Below are 23,528 nucleotides of genomic sequence, written 5' to 3'. Positions count from 1 at the left end.
CGTAATGTAAAGAGACAATAATCATCACAACGACAAATTCCTGACAGTACTAAAATAACATGGTCAATAAACCAACATTCCTTGCTATTTTGTCAAGGCGAGGGATTGATTGTTCCCAGAATCACAGAAAGAGGGCGCGCGAATTTAGGAGAATTCGGAGGAAAACAATCAGCGGCGTCTGTCTCCACAGTTCGAAGGCTTCGAAAGGTCGACGGTGACGTCATGTCGTGCGCCGACCGTGATTGGTCAGCGTAGGTGGAAGTGTTACAAACGCTATCATTCACAAAGTAACAAGAATACATTACAATAGTGTTAAAGAATGCAATTAACTTTAAAATAGTAGGTCTATTTAGATCAAATTTACACGCGGATCTTTTGAAGTTCACGTAAAACAAGTTTTGGGGCGTATTGTCCGTTTCTTCACTGATTTATCAGCAGATCACACTTGAAAGATTGATTAAAGGTAAGACTATTCTGTCGACGGCGAGTGAGTTTTACGGTTTTAATTTATTTGTATTTCACAAATAACACAAGATGTAGAAACTCTACTGCTTCTTTTTGTGGCCTAGGTACGTTTGTATGTCGAAAAGAGAAAGTTGTCGCCTAGTAATCCTTTAAGTTTATAACAAGTTGTGAAGCGGATAACAAACTTTAACGATTCAACAGGTTAGTCAGTGTGAAATATTAAACTGTACATCAGTAGGTGGCTATACATCTAACTCATGAACTAAAAAATTAAAGTTAAAATGACTGCCTATTATTCACCCTTTGGAATGCGAGGGAGATTCCTGAATTTAAATCATTATAATAAGTAGGCCAAAATGACTCTGGCTGGGTTGTTTAAGATGAAAATACACTAACATATACCAGAAATCATTTGAAGTCTTTCTCGGTTTCTGTGAGACTGCCTCAGATCAAACTACAAGTAGAGACAAGACGATTGAATTTCCTTTTGTAGTCAGTGATACCTATAGGGGATGTACTGCACATGAAACGTAGAGTCCAGACTTGTATATAATGTTTTAAACCCCTAGTTTTGCCCCTCTGAAGGGGTTTGCATGCATGACTACACTGTTAATGATCCGCACTCATTAGTTTGCATGTGAGCCCATTGAGGAGCCCTTCATTTCTCTTTCATCAAACTGTTCAAAGACCATCCTCTCAAGTATTAGTTTTATGGGCAACAAAACAATCTGATGTTACCGGCTTGGTAGCCACATCCATGTTGTCTTCATGGGTAGGAGAGTGTCTTGAATCTAGTCTGATCTTCTTGGAAAGCTGACACATGGCCCTGAAAATGTCCCTGAACTTCCATACATACAAATAACACAGTTTAAATCATATTCAGTTATGTTTAAATAATAATAATAATAAAAAAATACAGACACATAAATCCGATGCTTCCTTTTGAGAAAGTGGTGGCTTGTAGTGTTGCAGTGATTAACCACAGAACTGTCCAAATGTGTCCTCTGTTTATATTCTGTCTGTTAGAGGATGTGACTGGAAACAGAGCTATGCCAAAACCAAACCTGTACTCACATAGTGCTGCTTCAACTTAAGAAATATCTAATATTTGAATAATGCCAGCTGTTTGTGCGACATTTTATACAGTAGACCTTTTGTATTGTTTGTAAACGTTTGGCTGCAATATAACGTTGTAGAATTTAAAAGCTGCAAACACCGGTGTTTTCCTGTTACTCAAGGAAATTTAAATGTACTGCTTACTCTGAAAACTATGTGTAGTTTCAGCATAGTTTCTTTTTCTTCTGTTTGTTTTTGGTTATGATACACAGTGTATGCACTCTTGCTACTCTATTAGACTTTATATAAGACTTTAATAAAATAAGATGGCTGTCCTCACAAGGAATTGTAACATTTAGCCAGTGTTCATAATTGATGCAATACTTCATACCCTTTCTCGATTTGATTGTGAAACTAAGTGTTGCACCATTTTTGTTTCCTCAGAAGCCGCATTACGATTTGTTATATTGCACCAGGCTCCACAATATATGTCACAACTACTCAAGCTAGATACATTGGCAAAGCACTTATATTACTAAAATTAAAATAAAAAATCAACTGAAAATATAAAAATAAAATAATTATTATATAAATTATTATTATTGATTAATAAGACATAAATAATACTAACACTGGCACATGGTCTCTGCATACTGGCTATAATGCAGTGATCAGACTTTTTTTTTTTTAATTTGGTGCATTTAAAAAGGTTCGAGCCATGACCTAGTAGTTAGCACACACACACAGGCAATGTGGGTTTGACTTTAACTTTTGTCATAAACCACCTTCTCACTCCTGTAATTTCACATAAAAAAATGTCTTTGCCAAGAGCAGCCTCATGCAGTCACTTTTATCCTCTGATACCATTAGAAACAGATTTAAAGAGCTGCCGCATGACTTCAGAACTGCACTTAACCAAAAGACTGTACTTTGGAAGATTAAAGTTAAGCAGTAATAGAATTACAAGATCATGTGTGATTTTAGTCAGTGGTTTCCTAGTTCTCATGTCAAATGTGAAAATTGTTATCCAAGCATCTACAATTATTTCTTCTCTTTCTCTTTGGTTTTTCCCTGACCTGCTCGGTTAATCATTTTGGTAATGCGTTACTGCAGTAAATATGATATACAGTGCATATTATAGGTGAAATGATGGCCATGAGGTTTTTGAGAATTTGTGGACTCTACCTTATGTCTGCCAGTCATTCATCTCCATCCCAATCTGTTGAATGGATTTATTGTATCACCCTTGTCAAAATCGTCATGTGCTTCCACTGTTAGGCGTGTTTGTTTCAGCCTCAAATTCCTTCCATAACAGTTCAAATCAGTCTGTGAGTAAGGAGCTGATAATTAAATCTGTAGTATGTGCATGAAAGATCTGTTTAGTTTAAAGTCGTAGTAGTTTCAGTTGTAATTTTGTCACAAATTTTGAGCAAGGCTTATTCCATGCCTCATTAATGACAACTGGGACCTGTAGTGTGACATGCTGTACTTCATCTAAAACTATTTTATTTATTATTATTTATTGTTATTTGTTAAGTTGTTTTATTAGTATTATGGTATTGTTATATTATTATTGTTATTGTTATTATTAAGTAGTAGTAGTAATCTATTATATTAGTATATTTTTTGTATAATTGTTTTTATATATTTTATGTAATAGTATATAATTTTGTTGAGTAACAATAATAATTGGTTGCACTTTATTTTAAGGTGTTATTGTTACATTGTAATTATACATTTAAGTACTGAGTAATATTAATTAACTACATGCACTTACTGTATGGTTAGGGTTAAGATGAGGGTTTGGTTTAGAGTAAGTTGCGTGTAATTATGCATAATTTATTGTTATTACAATAGTACGTGAAACGTGTAACAAAGTCACATTAAAATAAAGTGTTACCTTATAATAATAAAATTATTATTATTGATTAAGTTATTATTTTTAACAGTAATTATAAGTTATTACAAACAGTGTTTTTTTTCTATTGGAATATGTGTACTGTTAACACTGAAAGCTTCAGACTATGTGTCAGTTATAGCTAGGTTCAAACTCAACATGCTAGGATGCCATCTACTGGTAATATGTGTCTGGTAGTGATTTTTAATGTTGTAATGCTGGACTGTGGCCACAACGATGTTGTTTTGGCTGCTAAATCCCTGCACTACCATTTATCTCCAAAAGGTGGTGTAAGTGGCTCACACTTGATTCTGCATTTATAATTTTGTGGATGAAATCAAGGCCACAGTTGAAAAAGAAAAAAAAAAATGAACAAACCATGCTGCCTTTTGACATAATTTTCCATTGTAAAGTTTGGTAGGGGTCAGACCCATGGCGAGACACATCATAAACATCCATTAACACTGACAGATGGTCAGAATGATACGTCCCCTTTTTAGCTTGACCAAGACCAGTTGGACAAAGTTTACATTTCCTTGCTGTCTGACACCAGCATTAAGAGTGATTAATGCTGAGCAACTCTGAGGTATCCTATCTGTTCATTAACTACAGCTGTTAGAATCTTGCCCAAAATTACCTTAGAAGACCTTTTTTTTTTTTTTCGCAAATCAATATAGCATGACATTACCATAAATGGAGACCTTGAAACAGATGTGCCAGATATAACACAAGATTATGGTTTTGTTACTTTATAACCTGGTCGTATCCTTTTTGATGTGCTGCTTTATTTGGTAGTGACATCGTTTATCTTTTTATAATAGCATAAAAATGCTGTCACTGCATTTATTACATTTAAAGAATTTAACAGCAATTACAACATTGGTATATTTCCCAATTATTTGTGAGAGTTCTAAGAAGGTGCTGACATTGAGGCGTCTCTTTCCTTTCTAGGGATGGGAATCATAAAGAACTTAATGATTCTTGTTCCGATTCTTCCTTATGATTCTGGTTCCTTAATAGTTCCATTAATTCATACTTTTTTATGAAATGCAATTCCAATTTAAAACAATGTGAAAGGGTGTTTTTAAAATAACTTTTCTTATAAATGTATATGCATACACACTAGGGGTGTGACGAGACACATATGTCCCACGAAACGAGACGAGACACAAGACTGGGTTCACGAGAACGAGACGAGACGTGATTTTTATTAAAAAATGTATATGCATTTTGAAATCAGCTTGTACTTTATGAAATTAAACTTCTATTTTAATGAATTATATGCAGCAATAAACACCTAGAGCTGCAAGATTCTGGATAAATTGAGAATAATGTTTTAATAATAATATACAGGCCTATAAATTGGAGATCATGATTCTAAAGAAAAAAAAAGATTAGAAAACGATGTGAAAGTCATGATAGACATAGCTGAATCATTGTCATTCAGGAATAAGTTCGCGTGGGTGTTTGAATTGAGATCGTCATATTTAAACGATTAATCTTGCAGCTCTAATGTAAACTCTGCAAATTGTTTTGCGAGGATATGTCACGTTCTCGCTAGACCAGTTGGATCTCGCGAGACACATCGGATCCCGAGATCTCGTCACATCCCCAATACACACACCCATAAAGCATAAATTAATGCTCATGCATGACCATATTTTAGATCCCTTAATTCTACTCATACCTATATTTATCAGCTACCTTACCTTATTAATAAGCAGCAAATAAGGAGGTTTTTTTTAAGCAAAAGTTGATAGTTGGTTTATAGTGAGAATTGGACCTTAAAATAAAGTGTGAGCAAATTGTCCTTAATTCAACATTGAACAACTATATTCATGGCAAATAAAGCTATTTAGTTCTACATTTATATTTATACCATCTTTCTAACAAGTGTAACATGTATCTTGCAAATGTTAACTAGGCTATATTAAATGAACAACCAGTTAGGTACAACGGCCAACTCATAACAGTCATTTGTTTGCTAATTCGGCAATGTTGAACCCAGTGCATGGTATGTTTTGATTCACCAAAGGAATTGGGAATCAAACTGCACTGGTTGTACTGTAGGTTTTTGATTCACTAAAACCAAGGGGCTCATAAGAGTCAAGAGAGATAAGATAACTGTTTTTAGATTATCAATGCAGTTTTTGCCATGACCTTTCAGTATTTAAATGTATGCATTTGCCAGATGCTTTTTATTTCTAAAACAACATACAATATTAACATACAAAATTAATATTTTGCCAGTATGTGTTTCCTCTGGGAATCAAACACACAGCTACCTAATTTGGACATAACTTCCGCTTCAGCATAGGAGTTTACCAAAATTACCTTCCAGTTGGGAAGGCAGCGAGAGCATGGGTTCTTCCTGAGAGTAAAGATGGGCAAGATTCAAGGAAACGGCTCCCATAGGGTAACTGAATGAATGGAAGTCATTGATCCAGCAAGGTGTCTCATGCTGTAAACTGAGAAAGTGTTCATTGCAGTGAGCAGCCTCAGGTGGTTGAGACACTGTGTGATGACGAAACAAAGCTCTGTGAGAGTCCAAGGGGAAGTTCACTGTCAGGGGGAACAAAGCAGGGATTATGAGAAGTTTGGGAAGCTTCCTCAAAGACCTGAGGTTGGCTTTTGGGGGACTTGTGAAGGGAGTTTTGTGAGAGAGGTTCTGTGTGGGAGAAGCTCATTCTCAGGGTGGTCGTAGGGCCCCAAAGTGTTTTGTCCACTGTTCTTGTTTAAGGAGAATGAAGTGTGCAGGTGGCATGAAGCTATACAAGTGCTCTCTATATTCAGACAACCAACTCACTTTCTCTTCTAGCTTTTTGAGCCAATAGCCCCAACTGGACTTAATGTTAGAAATGATCAACCAGGAACAAGGATGAAAAGATAGCCTGTAATAGACAAGAATAGCTTTTTTTTTTTTTTTTTTCTGGGAGTGCCATGTTTTTTTATGTTGGACAAACACTACGTCTGATGAAGATCAGATACTCCTCCACAGAGCTGAATATGTTTTATACAATGGCAAGAAAAATTCTTCTTTTGAATTGTACTCACATGCTGTATACAAAAACAAACATACAATGTGAACAAGTTTCCAATTCATGAATTCGTGACTCTCGTGTTTTTTTTTTTTTTTTTTTTTAGTGAATCGGACACAAACAGTTTAGTCTGATTCCTGAACAAATTACTCTTCTGAGTCAGTCTGAATCCTTCTGGACTGATTCCAGAAAAGAGCGGTTACTGAATCAACATCTGACTTGCACACAATCTGAAAGACTTTTATTTTGATGAAGACATTGACAATTAAAACATAGCTCTGTAAGTGTTTATGGGAACTCCTTTAATTCAGTAGTTAAAAGACGTTGTGGGGCTTTTTGCCATTTATCCCTCTAGCAAAATGCAAGAGAGCTTTTATTGGTAATTGAACATAACAGATATAAACAAATTTTCTCTGTGGGCATTCCAAAGTAAAGCCTATTATGTGCCATTGGTTGTTTTCTTGTCGTGCTTGTCATTCTTGTCAGTGCTTTAGTTTTCCTTTCACTAGGTGCTTTCTCTGAAGTCTCTTTCTTTGTGTTTTTCTCCTCCCGAGTCACATGCTTTATGTGCATTTGTCCTTGACTTACTCTACTCACCTGTAACCAATGTGTGTTTTGGGTCACTTTCTCCCTCTATCGGGGACAAAATTGTAGTAACCTTGTGATGCAACAGGCGCATATCTGACATCAGATCAGGTTTCATGTTCAAATCACATAATGGTCAAATGTATGTATGTATGTATGTATGTATTTATTCACAGTAATTAATTTATTTGTTTATTTATTTATTCACAGCAATTTATTAATTGTTTTATTAAATAAATTCTTAAGAAACAAAGCACAAATACCTGACATTACCTTTTCCAAGTACTCTGTTTTGCCGGTCAGGTCAAGTTCATTGTGGATTAAACAGTGTGCATCTGGAACAGTTTGTGTCATTAATGATGTTTTGGTTTAAAATATCTTCCAGGAAATGCTTATGATTTTGTGACAATGAGCCACTGTCTTAAGGTCACTGTCTTCAGCCAGTCAGTGCACAAATATCATACACAGATCTTGGTTATGTGTTATATATGTGGTTTTATATATTTAGAAATAATGAAAAGTGTGCAGTTTTGAAAATACATTTGCATTAGCCAGTGTATTCTTTCTGCAAGATCACTGCTTTACTAGTGCTAAGCTTGTGGTTAATGAGGCAAGCATCACTACTGGTATTACTTATACTTTTTATTTTTACAGGCAAATGTCATTTACAATTCCATAAGATCTGGAATTTTGCGTGAGGGCAAAATATGCCCCGTAGATTTCACATCAGGTCTAGTGGTCCCTGTAAATTTTTGCCCACAAAGTTTCACAGTAATTTCACTTATGTTGTGGCACACTTAGTGGTAATGTATTAAACAAACTCTGTAAAAACAAAAAACAAACAACAAAAAAAAAAACAACAACTTTGTTTTGCAACTGCAGCTTTATTTCAAGTAACTGCATATTTATATCTCCAAATTGCAACTTAATACCTCGCTGGGGTCCCTGAACAACCATTCAGAACACCCTTTAAACCACATAGCAACATGCTTAAAAGCACCTAGAACACCTTAGAAACTGCATAGCAACACTTTAGTATTGTGAGTTTTGCATTTAAAAACAGCTCAAATTTCCATAAAATGTAATCATCAAGGTTTAGTCTATAGTATTTCTGGGGTGGAGTTTGTAATATGTGTACTTTGTGATGAACGTGTTTTTTTGTGCGTGTGTGTGTGTGTGTGTTGAACAATAGTGTTTATGAGGTCCTGTCACGCAGTGGTTTTTCCTCATATTATGAGTGGCTGTATGCCCAAACCTAACACATTCTCCTGTAGGCTTTATTCCGTATGCTGTGGAGCCGGTTGACAAATATCATTTGGGTGTTATCATGTGCTGATGAGTTCGTGGAAAGGATCTTTGATCCCATGATGACACATCGGTTCATGTGACATGCAGAAACTCTGGAGGTGTTCATATGTGGAATTCTTTCAAGTTTGTGAAGGAAGGCTGGATTGACAGGTTTTCTTTTAAACCAAAGCGTGCATTGTTTGTTGTATAAGAGTCATTTGAGACACAGATTTTTTATTTAGAATATATTATCATCAGATTGCTGTACAAAGTTGAATGTTAGTGTACTCGTTGCTATAGGTTCACGTATACTTTAGTGAATATGAATGGTTTATGCAAATACTTGCAAATCATATCTTGCACGTCAGACTCTTTAGGTCTCAGTTTGTTTCTCATTTCAAGTCTTAGCTTGTTTCGTTTGTTCCTAAGCTGCTTTATCTTGCGTATAGAACATTGATGTTCCTCTTCATTCCCATGTGTTCTCTTGTTCTCCTTCTTCATGAAAATATGTGACATTTCATACACAACCCTGTCCTAAAACTATGCCTCTCAGCCATCTGCAGAGTCCCAAGAACATTGTTGTGACTGAAGCGTTGCTCATTAATGGTGCTTGATGGGATTGGAACATACAGTACCACAACCCAAAATATTAAACTTTGGTTTGTAACTCATCCAGCACAATAATGCTTCAGATGATGATAATGCTTCAGATGTGCAGAAAATCCCATATGCATACACTGAATGAGAGACCAGAGAAGGAATCCAGACTGTAATTATGTAAGTAATGATCTCCAGTGCAACAGTAATTTATACCATTCCTGTTTAAATTCTTAAAAAGAAAAATTTGTGTTTATTCACATTTTAGTTTAGTCAGATTTCATCTTGTGAGGCAGCGTTAATTATGTCTTTAGAGTGTGTTCTATTTTTTTTGCATGCTTCATTGAAAACTGCTTAAGACCTAATGTACAATTTGTGAATGAATTACACTTATAAACCAGTTCCTTTTTTAAAAAGTCTGTCAGAATGATTCACAAGCCAGTTTGAATCATAATCACAAATTGTTCAAAGCTGTTAACTGAGTTCACAGCGGATTCTTAACTGAACCATATATTTTTTTCCCCAGTTATTTCTGAATTTAAATGAACTAGGAACTCTTGTTTGTAATTAAAGATGCACATTCATATCAGAGATTTGTTGTAATAAATGTTTCTATTCAAATGTAGTCATTTGGCTACCTAAATGTTTAATTGTAGGAGCTGTTGGCTGTCTAGTATTTTTTGTTAGAATGGGATCCTGGAATAGAGTAATACAGTTTTGCTCATAAGATTATGCATACCACTTGCAGAATATGCAAATATGTTAATAATCTTAACTAATAAGAGGGATCATGAAAAGTTGCATGTTATTTTTATTAGTACTGTTTTGAATAAGCTATTTCACATAACAGATGCTTAGATATACTCCACAAGACAAAATAATAACTGAATTCATATAAAATTACCCCATTCAAAAGTTTATGTTTATAACTTTTATAAAGAATATCTCTTTGGGTTTGAGACTTTAGTCTTGCAACTTTAGGGATCTTATCTATGCACAAACAGCTTGTAACACTCCAAAGACAAAGGAAAACTTGAAATTGCATCATATGACCCCTTTAAATGTTCCCCAGAAGACAAAATAAGTACAGTTTACCCTGAACATCCAATTCAAAAAGTTTTACACCCCCCCCCCCCCCAGCTCTTAATGCATTGTGCTTCCTTTTTGCACATCAGTAAATATTTTTACTTTCTATAATGGTTATGTATAAGTCCCCCTGTTGTCCTCCATGTGAAAAGATGGATCTCAAAATCATACAGTCACTGTTGGAAAGGGTTCAAATATGTGGAAAATGTAAAAAAATCAAAGAATGTGCAGGAGCTGGAGAATTTTTCTGAAGAACAGCCGGCAGCTGAACTTCTCAGGACCAACGCAGGATTCATGAACAACTATCACAGAACAGAAAGACAGTCGTGAATCATCCACGAAATGACACACAGTATTAAGATGCAAGGGTATGTAAACTTTTGAACGGGGTCATTTTTTTAAATTCCGTTATTTTTTTGTCTTGTGGAGAATATATAAACATCTGTTATGTGAAATAGCTTATTCAGGACAGTATTAAATAAACTATAAAATGCAATTTTCATGATCCCTTATATTTTGTTAAAATTAACATTTTGCATATTCTGCAAGGGGCATGTAAATTTATGAGCACAACTATATATTATGACCAGAATATCATAAACTTGGGAGGGGCAAACAACTGCTTTACTACCACCCAGAAAACCCTTGCAACTGCATACAGTAGCAACTCTAATATAATAACTTAGTAACTGCAAAGCAACACCCTGGCAACTAATTACAAGGGCTAGCCCAACATGGTGGTCCAAAAATGTAAGGATCTATTTGCATCTTGTATCAATGAATGAATTTATGCCCTCTCGTTATTTTAACTATCTCTTAAACTGTCATTTAGTTATTTTCATTATAGGGATAATTCATCCAAAACTTACAATTCATGTTGCATTATTTACTCAACTTCATGTTGTTCCAAATCAGTAAGACATTATTTCTTTTGTGAAACCCAACAAAACTGAAAAGAAAACCTCACACATCCTTGAAAAATCTTCTTTTGTGTTAAACAGAAAACAGAAAGTCATACAGATTTGGAAAGACACAAAGGTGTGTACTTGTACTTTTTTTGAGTGATCTTTTTAAGGATAGTTTATTTTCCATAAACTCACAGCAAGTTATCGTTCTCTCATTCTACATTTGCTTGTTTTCTTGTCTTGCTGGCTTTTCCCATAGTTGAGCCCCTCGACACAAAGACCCTCCCTGTAAAAGCCCAAACCCAGTCACTGCTGTGTGATGTTACTGTGTTTTCACTGTTATTGAGCCATCCAGCATATTAACTAGGAGGAGCCAAGCGCAGACCTTTGGCCTCGGATAGCGATATATAATCTGATGTACTCATACACAGTGGAGCTGCTAGTGACTGGGGCTTCATAAAGACTGCTTTGTTTTAGAGTTGTAGCCTAAACGCAGAGCTCTGCTGGGGTGAGTTTGTTGTTCGAAGTTGAATAGTTGTGCATTTCTCAGCTGCTGAGATGAATGGGAGCATTAAGAGGAGGGTGGCAGGCAGAGAACACAATGGATGGGAGTTTTATTGCACCTCTGTTGCACCAGCAAATCTGGCATCTTGCCCATAGATACACGCACAACCTCCCGTTCACAGCTGCATCCTCTCTCTCACTCTATTTTTTTCTCTGTAATTAAACTACAATTAAGAACAAAAATACAATTCTTTCGCTTTAGACTGTTCCCATCCCTAGAATTTTTCCAGGGTTGCCTGACTTTGAGCACTACCTTTATGCTGGTTCATCTACTCAAGACAAAGTTATAGTGAAACTTGTGAAACCTCGACCCACAGCTCTTGGTTATCAGGCTGCACGCATGCTGACGTACATGAGAGATTATCTCAGAGAACTGGTGTTTGTTTAGGCCCCAGGCATTGACTGATAATGGCCCATTATTGTAGCCCTGGCCCTGTGTTGTTCAGTGTGGATTGGCTCGTTTTTGTGGACTTGTTCACATATTCTCATCTGCTGGAAGTCACTGCACAGTGGCTATTTTTGACTTGGCCATTAATACGGCATGATGCTTGGCCAAGTGCATGATATCACCTTTATACTTCACACTGTTGGTTGCAAATCAGATTACAGTTGTTAAATATAAAGCAAACTTGCCACATTGTGCTACAGTGCTTTTAATGGTTTAAGAGTTTCATAAAACTCCTAGTAAGAAGAGATACTTTATTTAATATGATGGCTTTAACTAGGAAAGCACAATCCATTAGTATCATATCAACAATATTAATTTATTAATTTATTAGTTTCTGTCAATGTGGGATATTTAATTGCTAATTTAAAAAATATAATGTAATATTTTAATATAATACTTAGCCTTAGCCAGTCTCATAATAAATATCCATTTTACACACTGTACATTATGATGTTTTGATGTCTAAATTCACTTGCAGTGTTTAAAATGGCAGATTAAATTTTTAATAAATTAATACTTTTTTATCGGAAAGGACTCATTAAATTTAGCAAAACTGAGAGTAAAATCATATAAAGTTACAAAAGATTTATATTCCAAATAAATGCTTTTCTTTTGAACTTTCTATTCATCAAAGAATTCTGAAAAAATGTATTTGTGTGGTTTTCTCTAAAATAGTAAAATATCAAATAAATGCAGCTTTGCTGAGTATGTGGCTTCTTTCATAAACATTTAAAAATCTTACTGACCCAAACTTGGTAATGTATTTAGACAAAATAGTACAGATTCTTAATAAGTCATTTATCAATTACTGGCCATAACATAAAAATAACTCAGCTTATTATTGGCCAAAATTTTACTCTGTGTATCCATATCTTAAATGAAGGGGGGATTGTGTACACTGTAAAAAAGAAAAGAAAAAAAAACACCCCTTAAAAAATGGTCAAACGACTGGCAGCTATGGCTGCCAAACAAACACAGTAAAATTAAAGTAAAATGTCATAATTGAAACAAGGAAGAATCTGTAAAATATTTTTCCCCCCTATAAAACCTTTAATGAAAATTTCTGTAAAATGTTTTTGCACTTTATTTCAATTAAGATATTTTACTGTAATTTAATTTTTTTATTTTATTTTTTTACAGTGTAGAATATCAATGTTTAGGCAATGTTTTCTCTAACCGCACAAGACTATTATGACTCGTTCTGGACATACCGAATTCTGTTGTACTGCATGTTTATTAGATCGTATGTTCATTCCGTAGAGTAGTTTTGTAGTTTAGTTTTGATAGCTCTTGACACACCCTTTTCATGATAAAAATGTCTAGGCTGATGCTTTCCATAGAATAACTGTTGGGCAATACATCTGTTTGTCAGAGAGCTGCATGCACTGCCAAATGTGAAGTGGTTTTGAGAGCTGTTTCTATAGAACTGGACCCTGGGGGTTAACAGACCACTTTCTGTAGAAATGGCCTCTGACCTATAATAACATTTCCATAAAGTTGTTAAAAAACCCTGGAGAAAGAGAGATGGTTATCAGATATTAGACCAGTAATCTTTACGCCTCTGAACCTGTCAGTCATTCATCATGAAATGACCATTTCACAGTGGGATCATTAGAATGGGAGTTCAAACAGCTAATAAAAACATCACAATAATCCAATAATCCAAGTGCACACACACTTCAGTCCGTCAGTTGTCTTGTGAAGCAAAAAGGGGCATGTTTGTAAGACAGATCCATCAAGGTGATTTTAAAATCCATCCATTGTTGTCCTCTCAAAATTCACCAAATTATATGTTGAGAACTGTTTTTAACTTTTTCACTTGTAAACTGATCTGTGCATATTTCTCTCCTCAGTCAGACATATTATGGATGGAGGACTCGTTTGAAGCTAAAAACATCTTAATGATGGATTTGTTTCTTACAAGCAAGCAGATTTTTTCTTCACAGGACATTAAATGATGGACTGGAGTCCATGGGGTTACTTGTGGATTATTTTGATGTTTTTATCAGTTGTTTAAATTCTCATTCTGACGGCACCCATTTACTGTAGAGGAACCGTTGTAGGGAAAGCAAGGTAATGCTAAATTTCTTACATAGTAGCTGGCCTGAGAGTTAATAAATTGTCAGAAAATTTTTGGGTGAACTATTCCTCTAATGCATCATATAACCTCCTGGCTGAGAAGCACTGCCCTAAACATCTAATTCGTGTTCTTGACTATCTTACACTTTCTGCATATTGAACTGTCTTTTATTGCCAATGCCTTTAATGCTTAAAACCTGAGCTTACTTAAAACTTTAACGCTATTCTTTTGCTGCCTTCAGGTGATGCAAGTCTAAATGTGCTGAGCAGTCTGAGTGAGAATGAGTTGCATTACTACTGCCGGTTGATCAGGGCGTGCTGGTCACACTGTGTGAGATCATGTGACTAGGCGAGTGGCAGGACCTGATAACATCTGCTGAATGAACATGTCTAGGGGCAGCAGTTGGTGACCTCAGGGCTAATAGGGTAACACTGAGACAGGGACATGTTTTGTGTCCCTCCCCTACACACATCTACACATCCGTATGCAGAACATAAGGTCATCAGCACATTTACTTTGTTTGAGGCATAGACATACACCCTTATCTTTAAAGACTGTCTTCCTATCTTTAAAAAAAATCGGTCATGGTCATAAAATTCAAGCAGTGTGTACTGTAAATGATGGCATCCAGTGTACTTTGTATGTTCTGTTACTATATTTAGCCTTAATGTTCCGGTGTTTTATTTAAATGAAATGGCCAAATGTATTTCATGCCATAAACAGTAATGGGAAGAACCAATGATGTTTGGAAAACTCATTTCTCATTAAATATGCTTTTTAAAATCTGTTTCTTTGATATAACTGAACTTAAATAGATTAAACTGGACAGTTGTCTGTCAGTCTGTCTGTCTGTCGACTGAGGTCTGGATTTTCTGGAAAAGCATTTATAATTATGTAACTAATTAACTTTAATCAAAAGTAACAGTAAAGATATTTATATGTTACAAAGTAATTATGTTTCTAATAAATGCTGTTCTTTAGAACTTTCTATTCATCAAAGAATCCTGAAAAAGTGTGTTATGGTTATGTTATGGTTTCCACAAAGATCTTAAGCAGCACAATTGTTTTCAACACTGATAATACTAATAAATGTTTCACCAAATCAGAAAGTTAGAATGATTTCTGAAGGATCATGTGGCCATTTTTTATTAATCAAATAAATGCAGCCTTGGTGAACAGAAGAGACTTCTTTTAAAAACATTAAGTCGTCTCACTGACCCTAAACTTTTGAACTGCAGTGTACATTCATAGAATTTTCAGCTTTCAAAATCTATTATCATCGTAATATTTGCATGTTAAAATGCGATTGCACTTCTGTCTTACAACTTCTTACATTTTATATATATTTTTTTTGTTTAGCTATAACTTGAATAGCTTACACTGGATATTTGTAGTGCAGACTGTCCGTCGACTGTTGTCTGGATATTATGGAAGGGCATTTGTGTGATTATGTAATCTTTTCACATAAAGAGCACTGTAACACTGTACTGGTTTTGTAAGTGTGTGACACTATGCCACTGCCAAACTTCCTCAAGCCAGGTAAAGTAGGACATGTCCCGTGTGAAAAAATATTTTGTAACCTAAAAAACCACCAGAGGAAAAAAAAATGCTGCAATATTTCCTCTTCCTTTACCCATAAGTCAGTAGAATAAAGTTGTTGTCTCTTTTGTTACAGTATTTTTGAGTCACAATAGATGGTGTTTACTAACTCATTGTGGTATTCATGAGGTATTCCAGTTCAGAGAATGCAGGAAATGGATAATACATTACAGGAACTTTTGAATTTGCTATAATTACGTTGGTTTGGGTTCACCGGACCCTGATTAGAGATATATGTTTCTTATGGCATAGGACATGTTCTTGCATTTCAAATTAAACATAATTTTAAAAAGAAGAAGAAGAAACATAAAAAGAAATAAATAAAAAGAAAAACATCTAAACATTTTGACCATCATGACCCATCCCTGCTTAAACAGGACTGTCATATTAGTTGTTTTCTACAGTACAAGCACTGCACTTCAATTCCAGCATTACTTCAGTTCCTGAGAAGGTTTCGCCATTTTATCTGTGAAGAATTAAAATAATTTGAGTGTATGTCAGTAACTATTGCACATAACCTTCAAGTTAGTGTCAGGTAGGATTTGTCAATGCAGTGTCATAATCTTTTGCCACTGCATCAGATGTGTTCTAATGCTATGTTGTTGTGATGTGATTGTTGATGATGTCTGTAGGTTTATAACTGTTTTATGTATGTTTTGTTTCATTTTTTGCAGTTATATGGTTTCAAAAATGTCCTCTAAAATGGTGGGCTCAAACAACCTGGCACATGCTAAGAGGATGGTACAGCAACTGAGAGTCGAGGCCAGTATTGAGAGGATAAAGGTACATTTTCTTTTCCTTGCATCTTTAAAATATCTTTCTTTCCTCTAGTTATCTTTATATGTGATTGTGTATTTTAAGTTTATAACAAAATAAATAGATAATTATACCTCCCAATCAAACTTTCTTTTAAATATCTTATGCTATATTATCACCAAATCTTGGGTTCAGTCTTTTTGGCAACTTGTTTTCTTTTATTTAGCACAGGTTTTATATTTCTTTTTGCTCGTAGGCCTCACTGATCTGAGCTTAATATAGACACATTAAGGACATGTGAGTGTATATGACTATGATGTAGTGGCAGTGATATGAAGGCTACATAATTTTGGGGGGAAAATGGTAACGGTTATGCTACCCTAAGTTTGGGGTCAGTATGATTTTTTTTTAATAAATTATTTATATATATATATATATATATATATATATATATATATATATATATATATATATATATATACATATATACATATATATATATATATATATATATATATATATATATATATATATATATATATATATATATATATATATATATATATATATACATACATATATATATATATATATATATATACATACATATACATATATATATACATATATATATGTATATACATATATATACATATATATATATATATATATATATATATATATATACATACATACTTAAAATTTATCAAAATGAAAAATCATAATGTGAAAATATTTCAGTTTTAAATAATTGCTGCTCTTTTGAACTTTCTATTTATCAAAGTATTATTTATCCGTAAAAAAATGTATCATTATTTCCATAAAAACATTGAGCAGCACAAAGTTTAATCACTGGTAATTCAGATAGTTCTGTAATCATTTCCTCTGTACCTGTGTCAATTTCTTTAAAAATTTTTGTTAATTTTACTGATTTACTGTATTGTTTTTTTTTTTTTTTTTTTTATCAAATAAATGCAGCCTCGGTGAGTGAGAAAGACTTCTTTTGGAAAGGTTAAAAACCTTTATGACCCTAAATGTTTGAACAGTATAGTGTATATTGTTGTTTGGAAATAAAAAGAAACCATAAGATATTGTTTCTTTGTGATTGAATAAACCATGCATTCAAGGGTTAAACAAATAAAACAAAAACATGCAAGAACATTTTTCACATTCTGGCTTGTCTCATCCAGGTATCCAAGGCCTCAGCTGACCTCATGCGTTACTGTGGAGAAAATGCCAAATACGACCCCCTGCTCATGGGCATCCCTGCCTCAGAAAACCCCTTCAAGGACAAAAAGCCCTGCACTATATTGTAGTGTAATTACTTCTACTCAACTTTGCCTCAAGTTCGGCTCTTACTTCTTAGTTTAACTTTGTGCCATGTCTTAACTGTATTTAGTTCTTACAGTATTTATTACTGTAAATAAACTCCAATCAGTACTAATGAATATTGATTAGAATCGAATCTCATCTTTACCAGCATCACTTGTCTCCTGTTTGGTTGTTTGGGCCAAACTGAAATGATCCTATAAATCAAGCCATTTAGATGTTTTAAAATGGCCTTAAGTTCCTCTTTCCACCAAATGATGTCTTTAGTTACATTTTGTTTGAAATAGGGAAGTAGCACATCACATTATGATACAAGGAGCTTGCAACTACATTAACTGATTAAGTCTCACTTAACCTGTGTTATATATTCCTCTAGCAGTACATATGAATAATGTTATAGCAAGGAGACTTACTGAAATAAATGGAATTTAAAGATCCATGTTTTGCTTTGGATTATGAGTCTAATGTGACTTCTGCAATCACTGTTTAAGTGGATGCTGGGTAAATAAAACAGAGTAAATCACACAAATACTGTTTTGTTCTCAATTATAGGCACTACCACTATGCGCAAAAAACCATTAGAGACGAGTTACTGGTGTGCTTTATAGGAAAAGAGAACTGATTACCTTGCACTTTCAAACTTATGTGCCTTAGATTGTTCAAATCAGTCCTCACTTATTACAAATATACACAAATGAAAAGATGACGTTTTATCTGTTGACACTGAGTAACTTTTCTGTTCTGTTTAGATTTAAAGTGCCTTTTCCTTCTGATTTAAATGTCTTTTTCCTGTGCCTAGGACATTTGTAAAACAAAGACCACTGTTGTTTGATCTTGTCTATGAATTGAATGGATTTTTTCCCAAAAAGGGCAGTTGTGAAACAGTCACACCTTTACTGGGCCAAGCATCCATATACTGATGCTACAACATCTGTATTATTGTGGAGACATCAGAGAAGTTATGCAGTATTTGAGATTCACAACCAAATACTTGTGACCTCAGTATATCTTTGAAGAAACAAGTTTCCTTTTGTTCTTTTTGGTGTTTATTTCTATTCTAATTTCTGTATTTTTGCAAGCCTTCATAACATGTGCTATGTGTACTGTACCTTGAAAGAAAGATTTTATTAAAATTGTGAAATAGTAAAACTAGGGGCATTGCATATGTATGTGTTCTTGCGAAATCTACGGTCAAACAGTTTGTACTATATTAGTGTATCTCATGAAAATTTGTTATATGTAAAAGCTGTTTTTTTTTTTTCATTTTATGTAAAAGTGCAACTTGGACATTCTGCAAAGTATCACTATTTGTGTTTCACAGAAGAAATATGTCATATGGGTTTGTAATAATACAAAGGCAAGTACATGATGACAGATATTTAATTTTGAATGAATTATCCCTTAAATTACACACAAAGGAAACAAAAGAGTGTTTTTACCCTAATGCTTAAGAGTTAAATAGAATAGTTTGAAACCAAGTAAACTACTGCTCAAAAGTTTGAGGTATTTATAAAAAATATATAATAATAATAATAATAATTTTGTGAAGTATTTTTTACAATTAATTATTTTTTTCTGTGATTTTTTTCCTGTAATGGCAATGCTGCATAAATGTCTTTACTGTCATTTACGATCAATGTAATGCATCCTTGCTGAATAATAATAATAAAAGTTATTTAATAGCAACAATAGCAACAACTTTTGAATGGTAGTTTAAACAATATATTTTTAAAGAATATACTATATTCTGGATGATGCTTAAAATTGTTTTTGATTTAAGATGTGACAAACGATTGTTATTGAATGATATTTAATGTGGCGTGAGCTGTTACTCTGAGCTCTAGGAGTGGTGCACTGTGATGTAATTTGTGACAAAACAGCAATTATATCACCTGGCCCTTGTTGCACCAGCTGTCTAAAAATAATCTTTTTAAAGACGTCAGAAAACTGCCTACACAGAACAATTATCACTTTCAGAATCCATTAATTATTTGAGTTGAGAGACTAGCTGACTTTTGATCAGGATTACATTTGGTTCATTTACACAAACAAATTAATTTAAGCTAATTTTTAAGTAACCCCTAACTGCCATGTTTTGCATTCAACTTGTCTTTGATATATGCTATTTTTTTTCTGACCAAGTACCTAGTTTTTTTCTTGTTCACATGAATGGAGTTTACCTACCTTGCATCAGCCTAACATCATTCAAACCTTGCTTCATCACCTTTGCATAGGGAAGTAGTGGGTTACACAACTGATTTACTGGTATGATATCTGGAAACCTGACCCAATATGTGCCAGTCATCTGATCTTGGCCGCACTTTCTGAACACTAGACATTTCCGTTCTCCAGCTGGTCTTGTGTAATGTGTTACATTCTTACTACGCACTGACTTTTAACCTACAGAGCAGTATCAGTTTGACGAACATAGCACAATTAAGAGCAACTTGATTTACGACAGCAAGTTTGACATTGACGCAAGCAAGCGTACAGTAAACTGAACCTGAGCAATTCATTTCAGCTGAAAAAGGAATCTGATGAATAGATGCAATGGTCACGCTAACTACAGCAGGACAAAAGAAAGGCTTGGATGGCTTTTGTTGGTCTGTAATAGGGAGTCACGAAGGCCACTGAGTCCAGCGTGACCCTGCTGATCTGAGAGGTGTATGGTGTTGTCAGGTCAATTCTATTAGTCCACTCTGCTTTTCCAGAAACCTCTAATAGAGTAACCAGCATGACTACCATGTTGTGTTCAAAAATAGTTTTATTACAACAAAATTCATTTTGCATCTGAATATAATAGTATAAAAAGTTTTTTACATAAATACTTAATATAAATAATTTAAAGACCACAAAAGAACAATTAACTTATGTAAAAAAAAAAAATTTTTTACAGGTTATCATCTCAGTGGTTTAGAAGCAAGTCCCTTTAAAATAATCTATTTTCCAACATTAATAAGTACTAATAGAATATTATTAAAAATGACTGCAAAAATACAAAGAATAGGACAGCCTCTTTGAAAAATATCACCTCTGATATTGTGTTGCCTGAGAAATATTTCATCCTGTTACTAACTGAAGTGCTTTATGACACCCCACCAATAAACTATCTCACAAGATTCTCAGGTGCTCACTTCCATTCACAATTAGCTTCCTGTGACGTCCTCAAAAAGTCCCACAAACAAAGCCAAAAACTGCTGATTCATCTCAGATTGCAAAAGGGTGCTCCTCCTCCCGTTCATCCTTAGATTAGTCCCTAGTTCCAGCAGTCTGGACTATCAGTCCTTTTTGTGACCACCTTTTTTAGCTTTTATCATTTTTACTAGATATTTTTATCCATGTTTTCCCTTGTTTTTAGCTGTGCTCATCGTTCTGGAAGGTTAATAATGGGCACCCATTGATCCATACAGCGGCTCTCTCTGCAGAAGTGGTTCACTTTCCCCAAAGCTGGGTTCTTCCATGTGGATGCATGTGGAACCTGTGAACATCAGAAAAAGAGATGGGATTACATTCTGTTTGTGTTTGCTACTGAGTTTCCTTCTAAGCATTAAGCATTGTCCTTTAGTCAGCCTTGTCTTTGAATGGTACCCACCCATATGATTTAAATTTTTTTTTTTTTTGTGAATTCTGAATATATCAACAAACCATAAACACATTTTTTTTTTCCTGGACGGAATCTCTGAATTGAACAATTTAGAAGTCCCGGCCACGACATGTCCAGGAAAGAGGACCTATGGTCACTCTACACGAGTAGGAATAAAAGTGAAGTCAAACTGTATAAGAGGACCATTAATTTACTGTAAATGTCTGAGGGGATTTTCAGAGTACGCAAATCTTACTAAATGCATCCTATGAAGTATATAAAAACCTTTTGAAAGAATATTAGAATGATAAATACTGAGGCACCTGTTTATTTGATTCCAGTTGAGAAAAATAAATGAAAATAGGAACCTGGAACATTAAGTGAAGAAACTCCTATTTGCATGGGTACAGAGCAGGATGTGCACTTGGGTGTCATGCACTGGCAGTTACACCTGGACATGTCCTGACAAGTTACTAAAAGAAGTGGCTCACGTGCAGGGTACTGGCCTATTTTGGCTTTTGCTTCCTATTTAGATTCAAATCCCAGGTACAATTATTGTTGACACTTACAGTGACCAGAATGCAGTGCAGATCCATCTGCTCGCTGCCGTGCATGCCGGCGCCCCCGAGTATGTGCGCGAGGCGTCGCGTGTTGTTGACGCGCAGGATGTTGATGTCATTCTCGCAGCAGAAAGCCTGAATGAGAGTGAAGTGAATCTGAAGCGCCACATCCTTCACATCATCGTCGTCTGTGGCCAGGATGCACAGCACCACGTTATCAGGGTCCCTAAATAGAAGCGTTGAGATTTTAGTTAGTTTCACTGCACCTGTTGAAATGACATTGAAAGCCAATAACACTGAAAGCCTCTAAACGTACACATTGAGTGACTTTGCAGCCTCGTAGACCCCGACTGTAATACATCCCTGCGGTAATGCGGAGCGCAGGACCTCCTCCAGAGCTTTAATCACAGAATCCATCCTGTAGAAACACAATTCGGATGATTTAATAATAAAACATTATTAAAGTCCAGAACGTTGAAGTTTTTGATTGGTGACAGCTCGTGCATCTTTAAACTGCGTCGGTTAAAACTATTACAGTAATTTGAGTAATGTAAGTCACTCACTGATAGTTTAAGTGTTTGGGTGAGTAATTTGTCTGCGTTCCTCTTATATAAGCAGATAAAATATAAGCAAAACTTATTTTGCAAAACGTTAAAGACCTGCTAAAGTTCGGCTGTTAATAGGCACGTCACAGCGCGCGAAGGGTCTCGTGAGAGACTCGAACCTCGTGAGCTGAGCTCGTGCAGCTGACACTTTACCCGGTATATGTGTTTGCTGTCTTTATTTCACATCTTCCACAATAAACAAAAATATAACTCGTTATATTAGAAAAAACACCGTTCCTTTTAAATATAACTTTTTTTTGTGTTTTCGCATTTTTTTCTTTTTTTTGTAATTTTTATATTATTGTTTTATGTGTTTTTTTTGGAGAAAATGTGTATTGTGATATTTACCTTTCAATAGAGTAATCTCCATTAAGTTCTTCAAACGTCATGTTGCACCTAAAATCCAGCACGGACTTGAATAACTTTTCTTTGAAAACAGAGTAAATCCAGCAGTGTTCTCGTAGCTCTTCCTTCTCTGACTGTCAGCGGTAAATCTGACGCTGCTGCGAGAAGTTACATTACATTTAATTTCCCAGACAGCTGTGAGGAGAGCAATATCTGCATAATAATCCTTATTGGACACATGCAAATCAAGATAAGTGAAAAAGATTTTGATTGGCTGTCACTCTGTACTCAAAAAAGTCGGCCATTCTCATTCGTCCGTCTAAGTTGGCAGGGGCAGGGCGTAGCCAGTCACGTTGGGTGACGTTGGTTTTAACCTTGTTAGAAAACTTTGCAGTGGCATGTCAGGGCAAGGGATGCAGGGGATTTACCCAACATATATTCAACCACAATTATTATTTAACAAGTAAATTATACATAAAAACTTTCTCTTTGCATCTTATAAAAATAAACAGCTTTTGAAACAGTTACAATTGCTGCACAAGCGAAATGATGTTTGTGGGTCAGTACGGTCAGTACATTTCAAAGGTTTTTTTATAGGTACAATTGCAAACAATTTTAATAACGTGTGACTCAATAACATGACGCAAACTGCTGTTTTCTGTGCTTAAATAAGTAAAACAAAATCTAATCGGTAGAAAATGTGATTATTAGTTTCCGGTCGTAGTTGTATCCCTTCTAGCCAC

General features: G+C 34.8%; 2 protein-coding genes across 2 annotated transcripts; one reads left to right on the top strand and one right to left on the bottom strand.

Annotated features, from left to right (window-relative positions):
- Positions 1–226: 226 nt before the first annotated feature.
- On the top strand, positions 227–18,844 carry gng12a (guanine nucleotide binding protein (G protein), gamma 12a). Its single transcript, XM_019113221.2, has 3 exons — positions 227–463; positions 16,282–16,390; positions 17,554–18,844. The coding sequence occupies exons 2-3, from the start codon at positions 16,286–16,288 to the stop codon at positions 17,677–17,679; spliced, it is 231 nt and encodes a 76-aa protein (XP_018968766.1). The 5' UTR covers positions 227–463; positions 16,282–16,285; the 3' UTR covers positions 17,680–18,844.
- Positions 18,845–20,721: 1,877 nt separating this feature from the next.
- Positions 20,722–22,950, bottom strand: gadd45aa (growth arrest and DNA-damage-inducible, alpha, a). Its single transcript, XM_019113222.2, has 4 exons — positions 22,789–22,950; positions 22,152–22,253; positions 21,845–22,061; positions 20,722–21,170 (listed from the first exon to the last, which is right to left on the bottom strand). The coding sequence occupies exons 1-4, from the start codon at positions 22,827–22,829 to the stop codon at positions 21,057–21,059; spliced, it is 474 nt and encodes a 157-aa protein (XP_018968767.1). The 5' UTR covers positions 22,830–22,950; the 3' UTR covers positions 20,722–21,056.
- Between the last annotated feature and the right edge of the window lie 578 nt (positions 22,951–23,528).

Source organism: Cyprinus carpio, chromosome B2, assembly GCF_018340385.1.
Source record: "Cyprinus carpio isolate SPL01 chromosome B2, ASM1834038v1, whole genome shotgun sequence".
NCBI classification, from domain to species: domain Eukaryota; kingdom Metazoa; phylum Chordata; class Actinopteri; order Cypriniformes; family Cyprinidae; genus Cyprinus; species Cyprinus carpio.
Note: the sequence above shows the minus strand (reverse complement) of the source record. Positions and strands in the feature narration are given on the sequence as shown.

What these genes read in the sequence shown, in the direction of transcription:
- gng12a (XM_019113221.2), top strand. Translation starts at nt 16,286, where the DNA reads ATGGTTTCAAAAATGTCCTCTAAAATGGTGGGCTCAAACAACCTGGCA. An exon ending in CCAGTATTGAGAGGATAAAG is followed by an intron (nt 16,391 to 17,553) that starts GTACATTTTCTT and finishes TGTCTCATCCAG; the next exon opens with GTATCCAAGGCCTCAGCTGA.
- gadd45aa (XM_019113222.2), bottom strand. Translation starts at nt 22,829, where the DNA reads ATGACGTTTGAAGAACTTAATGGAGATTACTCTATTGAAAG. An exon ending in GGAGATTACTCTATTGAAAG is followed by an intron (nt 22,254 to 22,788) that starts GTAAATATCACA and finishes GTGTTTCTACAG; the next exon opens with GATGGATTCTGTGATTAAAG. An exon ending in GCTGCAAAGTCACTCAATGT is followed by an intron (nt 22,062 to 22,151) that starts GTACGTTTAGAG and finishes GCTTCTATTTAG; the next exon opens with GGACCCTGATAACGTGGTGC.